The sequence below is a fragment of the Aptenodytes forsteri genome, unplaced genomic scaffold (assembly GCF_000699145.1).
Source record: "Aptenodytes forsteri isolate BGI_AS27 unplaced genomic scaffold, ASM69914v1 Scaffold55, whole genome shotgun sequence".
NCBI lineage: Eukaryota > Metazoa > Chordata > Aves > Sphenisciformes > Spheniscidae > Aptenodytes > Aptenodytes forsteri.
In genome coordinates, this window is record NW_008796063.1 from 12161436 (window position 1) to 12168292 (window position 6857).

The 6857-nt window shown below is 42.4% G+C and overlaps 1 protein-coding gene across 1 annotated transcript in view; it reads left to right on the forward strand.

Moving 5' to 3' along the window:
• Window positions 1-3961, forward strand: part of RBBP6 (RB binding protein 6, ubiquitin ligase) — a 60728-nt gene extending 56767 nt beyond the window's left edge. Inside the window, 1 exon segment of the mRNA XM_019473964.1 lies at window positions 1092-3961. Within this exon segment, the coding sequence (XP_019329509.1) occupies window positions 1092-2661 (1570 nt within the window). The 3' untranslated portion in view covers window positions 2662-3961.
• The last annotated feature ends 2896 nt before the right edge of the window (window positions 3962-6857 follow it).

Below are 6857 nucleotides of genomic sequence, written 5' to 3' on the forward strand. Positions count from 1 at the left end.
CCCCCACCGCAAAAAATGTAAAATTCTTTATGGTAACTAATGAAAGGAACAGCTAAATTCATGCTAAACAAGTGAATAATCTGTGATCTTCCCTGTTAAACTGTACTTGGGAAAAAATCAAATTTTGTTAAAGAAAACAAGCAGTCTGTACTGCACAGAAAGGTAATAAGGTTAATTCATTGCTGACGTGTTTGGCCCTTACTTCTGGGACTTTTTTCCTCTCATTCATTACATGTTGACTCTTCGAGGTGTCCCTTCTACATCTCCCTTCAAATCCAACTTACTGCTAAAGGCAAGGATAACAGATATGTCTATACCATGCAATATTTTGCATTTTAAAAATTGCACGGTACTGTAACGATCTACTTTTATCAGTATGACATGAAATTATACCTTGCAGAAATAGCAGCTTGGTTGCCAATATATTGTGATTTTAGCTTTGAGCACAGTGCCGTGTTGACACAGCTACACTGCTTCCAGCTCAGTGCCAACTTTTTTTGGCACTTACCTTGGAGATCTCTCTTCTACATTCCATTGTGTGACATGGGGGGAAAAAGTGATCTGGTGTGGAGCTGTTATTACTTACATTTCAGTGTCTAAAGAAGTAGGACTAAGCAAACTCAAAACATTTAAGACATCGCTGGAGACTTAAGAGAGTGTCTTGATATTCTAAAAAGCTTTTCAAACATACATTTTTCTAAAGAACAACACTTGGACATGAGGATAGAACTTGGGTTGTGTATACCTCTCCATAATTGCTTGCTTACATGTTGAAACAAGAATGTATATCTAATTTATTCTGCCATTGGTAGAAATAGGACATGAAGGAATTACCAGATCAGACAGTCCCCAGTCTGATAATCTTGTGTCTTTGTTAATTAAATGTATAGTAGGAAGATACTAAATTAACTGATTGATTGCTCATCTTGGCTAGTGGACTCATCCTTTCTCTTGTCTGTTCCCTTAATTGAACACCTTTTGAAAAAATACTGAAGATTTAGAATTGAAACAAAAGCCATTTTATAAAATGTTACAAAAGATGGCGGGGTGTGTATCTCACCCGTTATTAATGTATGCTTTTTTCCTCTTAGCACTAGTTCTACTGGAGGAAGCCCCGTTAGAAAGACTGAAGAGAAGCCAGATACAAAACGAACTGTCATTAAGACCATGGAGGAGTATAATAACGATATAACAGCCCCTGCTGAAGACGTCATTATTATGATCCAGGTCCCTCAGTCCAAGTGGGATAAAGATGACTTTGAGTCTGAAGAGGAAGACATTAAATCTACCCAGGTACCCACAAACATAGGAAAACCTGCTAGTGTTATAAAAAATGTGAGTGCTAAGCCACCAAACCCCATAAAACACAATGAAAAAGAGACGGAGCCTTTGGAGAAAACACAGAAAACTACAAAAGAGGCAAGTTATGAAAGCTCCCAGCACGATGCAAAAAGTTCAAAAAGTTCATTGTCGAATGAAAAAGGAAAAACCAAAGACCGGGATCATTCTTTGTCGGACAAGGACGCTTCTGAGAAGAGAAAGAGTAGTGTTCAGCCAGAAAAAGACCACTCGGAACGTGCAACTGAGCAAGGAAATGGAAAAAATACTTCTCAGTCTTCCAAAGACAGCAGATCTTCAGAGAAACATGATACTGGCCGTGGATCCACTGCTAAAGAATTTACTCCTAACCGAGACAAAAAATCTGACCATGATGGCAACAGAGATCATTCTAGTTCCAAGCGTAGGGATGAAAAGAGTGAATTAGCAAGGAGAAAAGACTCCCCTTCTCGAAACAGAGAATCTACATCAGTACAGAAAAGTAAGCCGAGAGACGAACGGGCAGAGCCGTCCAAAAAGGGCACTGGAGATGCCAAAAGGAGCAGCTACAGTCCTCCGCGTGAGCGGAAGCAGTCTGATCACAAAGCTGCTCATGATTCCAAGCGTACATTGGAGGAACACAAACCTCTAGATAAAAATTCAGGAAAAGAGAAAGAGAAGCATGTACCAGAAGTAAAGAGCAATAAAGAGAAAGAGCCAGGTGGTAATAAACCACCTTTGAGACAAGAATCACCAGAAGTAAAAAATGAGAAAGAGAACGTGACTGGACAAAACGATAAAAGTGTTGTCAAGCCCAAGCCTCAGGTAAGCAGCTCCTCGCGGCTCTCTTCTGATCTAACTCGAGAGACCGATGAGGCTGCGTTTGTACCAGACTACAATGAAAGTGACAGTGAGAGTAATGTATCTGCAAAAGATGAGGACGCTGCAGGAAAAAATCCTAAAGAACCGAAAGAAAAGGCTGTTGATAAGGTGAAAGAGGATACGGCAGCACCTGCTGCAGTTGACCAGCCTGAAGCAAGCCGAAGTCAAAGTCAAAGCAGCCCCAGTGTTAGCCGCAGCCGTAGTCAAAGCCCTTCTGAGAGTCAGACTCGAAGCCACAGCAGCAGTGCCAGCTCAGGAGAGAGTCAAGACAGCAAGAAAAAGAAAAAGAAGAAAGAGAAAAAGAAGCACAAGAAGCATAAGAAACACAAGAAGCATAAGAAACACATTGGAAATGAAACGGAATTGGAAAAGAGCCAAAAACACAAACACAAGAAGAAGAAATCAAAGAAGAGCAAAGATAAAGAGAAAGATGACCAAAAAGTGAAATCTGTCACTACATAGAATGACAGATAACAAAAAAAATGACTTAATTCCTAAGTCATCTGTATTAAATTTTGTTAAAATGTAAACGAATTCGAGCGTTGTAAATAATGACATGAAAGACCCTGTGCTGCACTTAAAATATTGCTGCTTGATTATTTGATTTTTACATCAGAGCTTTATAAAAGTGAACATTTTGTACAGAATTGTGAGTTGTGACCATGTAACATGAAAGGTTTTGCTGGGGCATCTTATTTTTAACCACTGTTAATTAGTTTGGGTGGAGTTTACTGTACTGTGAAAATTTTCACATTTGAATTTTTTTTTTTTTTGCCTGGCAGAAGAAGCTGGTATCAGTTATAAAATATCAGCAGAATGATTTGCAGAATACATTACAGCCCTGTTATGTCACTTTTTGATTACAATAAAAAGTTTTCAGTAAACTATCCAATGTGATGAGATTTCCAGCGATAGCTGAACCATTAGCAGAGAAGAGGCTGGTGACGGAAAAAGCTGCCGTGAAAGCTTGCTGGTAGCTAACGTGTATGAAACGTAACGTATCAACGGGTTTAATTTTGAAAAGCCTGGTTAGGACTTTAAATCTTTTGAACTGATGCAGTGTGGGGAGTGCTGCCAAGAGGAGCACTTTTTTCGTGTGCCAAGTAGGCTTGTTTTTATATTGTAAAAGGTAGTATATGGCCCCAAAAATACAGCCACTCTGAACAGCTGGTACTGACTATTTTAAAACAACGTTGTAGATGAAGCTGTCACATTTCAACATTGTTCCAGTTTGTTTAGAAAGCTGTTGTTGTTTGCCAGCAAACACTTAGAGTATTTTAAGATGCCCTGTAATCTGTATTTCCTCTCGTAACGATGCTGACCACCAAGATGTTTGTGGTTTTTAAATAGAAGCTTTATTATTTTCATACTGTTTCTGTATCATACACAATACAGAACTAACCCTTCCATTAAATGTGGGGTTCAGCAGATGAGTTTGGCAGAAGAAGAAAGCCCAATAGAAAGGCAGGCTTCTGCTTTAAACTACTTTGAACAATGACAGGAAATCTAGAAAATGTAAATTTAATTAGTTTGGTAATTTTAAGACAGACGTAATTTAAAAAAAAAAAAGGTGGCAGTGGTGGGTGTTGCTCAACTGTCAGAAAGCCGGCGTGGTAAGAAATACTTCTCCTTGTGCATTAAGGGCATAACGTCCCGGTAACGACTGAATTCGGTAGTGAAAGCCCTCGACTGTGTGGCTATGGGATTTGCCCCAAAAGAGTTCTGTTCGAAAGTACTGTAAATTAAAGCAGCATTTCAGGGCTTCCTGCTTGCGGAGACTATTTTGTTCAAAAAGTGTCATTGTAGTACTGTTACTGGGGTATTTGGCAGTACAGAAATAGTGAAATAATAATTCATGTTGCTTTTCAGTGGGGGTGACTATCACATTTTAAATACTGGCTTAGAGACTGAGCATCCTGTACTTCTGACGGTTAAAACAAACCAGAATCGGTACTGGATTTCACTTCCAGTAGTTTGTACCTTTTCACGTCAAGGCATTCTTGGTGGATTTCAGGTGTTTTCTGCACAAGGTAAAGCAGGCTTTCTGATGAAGCCACTCAGCTTTTTATTTCTCAGAATGAAAAGGCACAGGTCCGTAACAGTCGTTAAATGTGCTCGTCCAGCATTTCCTACGTGTGGTCCGGGGAACTCGTATCGCCAAAGTGAACAGCAGATGTACGGGAATTTAAGGCAGCCTCGGACTCTCCCTTTGCCTAGTCTGTGCTCGTGATGATGAGGCCATTGAAAAGAGAAGATTTGTTTTGCAGAAAATTTAGGACGCGGTGAAATGGGATTCTTACTTGAGTTGGAATGTGTTAAAGTATGCTTTATTATCAAGGTTCAGAATAATTAGTAAATTTGCATGGAAGTAAACTTTTGGACGTTTCTTTATGGAATAACTCCTCAGAAACAGGCAAAATTGTGTAATTTTATATAACCTTGTGCTGAAAAAGCTGTAGTTGAAGCCTGTCTTAATGCTCAGTTAAACTCCCCTCTGGTTTCAGAGCGCTATGGCAGCATTACTGATGATTTTTCAGTCTCCTATGAATTTAGTTTACTCTGCACATGGAGTTTCTTATGATTACTTTTTTCCCAAGTGTTTTGAGCTGAAGACACCTGGAATGCAGTCCTGCTCAGGCCTGAATTGGTGATTTTTTACTTACAGTCATGTTTAGAAGTCTTCTGACTGAATCTCTGAAGTTTTTACGCAGCACTTACGGTAGTGTGAAGGGAGGTGTCCCAGCAGGGTCCTCTGGGTGAGGGTAAACGCGCCTGGAACGCTTTGACTTCAGCTGGTGGAACACGGTGAAGGCGGTTTTAACGGCAGTGAAGGAAAGCGTGCTTACAGAGCAAGGGAAGTTTTGACTTGTTCAGGCGTAAGAAACGGGCGTTGACTCGGTGACGAAATTTAGTATGTTCCTTCTGGAACAATACTGCTTGGTCGTCTACTACAGGTAAGGGTGGTCCGTTCCACGGAATCCCTGTGTCTGTCTGCAGAGAGCCCTTGGGCCGACGTACCTCATCTCCCACCTTCAGCTGAGCCTGAACGTGTCTGAACGGTTTGAACACGCTCAGAGGCAGCAACTCTTAAGCCGGAAAAGCTCAGGCAGGAAAGGTGGTGGTTTGAAAAATCTAAGCGTAAATGACCAAAGAGAAACTACCCCAAAGCGGGCGACGGACTCGTAGGTTATCATCCACAGCTCTGAAATAAAGGGACTGTGTGAAAAAGACGACGAGGGCGTAAGATGCAGGATAACGGCATGCGTGGGTAGAGATAAAATTAACCTAGCACACGAAATGAATTTTAGTTAGAACCCCTAAGAATTGTTTTGCTTTTTAAAAGTAAAGGCCAGGGAGGAAAAGGTTATATCCATTGTTAATGAGAGAAAAGAAATAGTGGTTGAAACAGTAGTGGCAAATACGCTTTTGCTTAGTCTTCACCAGAAAAGGTTGATTGTAACGAGCTTTAGGGAAATTTAGGTTAGTAAAATATCAGGAACGTGGGCTAGAGAAAAGAGTACGTTAAACAATGTTCAGATAAAACTTCTGCTTGAATAGTGAGGGTACCAGCCAAAGCACTTTTTTTAAGCTGAGGGATGGCGTTACGTCTCAGAGGACTGAAGAGCAATCCTTGTACCAACCTTCAAAGGGGAAAAGAATTGGAATGTATTTACATATTTGTTGCAATATCAGTCCAAATTTGGCTGAATATTTTATAGTGTACAAACACACGGGAGACAATAGGATGAAGAACGGTCGTTATCAAGCTGAAGAACAAGAGTCGGACCCATCCCTGTCTCCGCAAACTCCGGTTGTGAGAGCAGGGGGTGGAAATCCGAGCTCTGCCGCAGATGAGAACAACTGGCTGCTGGGGCTGCGTCACGCGTGAACGCCCCGGCGCGCTTACGTACACGCGGGCTCCTTGCAAAATGGAGGTGAAGCTGCTTTACCTTGAAACCCATCTGTGAAGGAGGTGATCGTGCCCGTGGCTTAGATAATGCCTCATAAGGGTTGGGCTTGCCCAGGCAGTTGCAGGTTTGCAGTTCGTGCCCTCGGCCTGAAGCTTCACAGCCATATCGTCCATATCGTTCGCCTCCAGGAGTGAGTTGCGTTGCATCACAGCCATATCGTTCCCTGCGCCTCCAGGAGTGAGTTGCAGAGCCGAGAGAGCACGCGTGGGGCAGCCGCGCCGTGCCCGAGCGGCTGGGATGCTCCGTGGGGTCGGGGTGAGTCCTGGGCTTGGACATGCAAGTATTAAGCCTGAGGGTGCAGGAAGGGAAACGTGGAGTAGACTTTAATACTGACGTTTGGTAAGGATGGTGAAGGGCTGGGCTGGATTCTGCCAGCAGCTGCAGACCCTCCTGTGCCGAGCAGAAGGCAGGCGTACGCCGGGAGGTCTGGGAGCTCGACCTGGCACTGGGAGAGGGGGGTTGTGTGAGCTGAATTCTTGACAGCTTCTGCCAACTGCTTTTTCTGATTCAAAATGGTTTTTGTAGGTGTGATTATGAAGAGGGTGGTTTTGTCAGTTGTTTGCACAGGTTGTATTGTCTGATGGGAAACAGCCGAAGTAGTAAACGGTGTGGTAGGGGAGATGCTGCAGGAAGCATAAGGTTTCCTTCCTTACAGGTGATGAAGACAAACGCGTTGGGCATCTGATC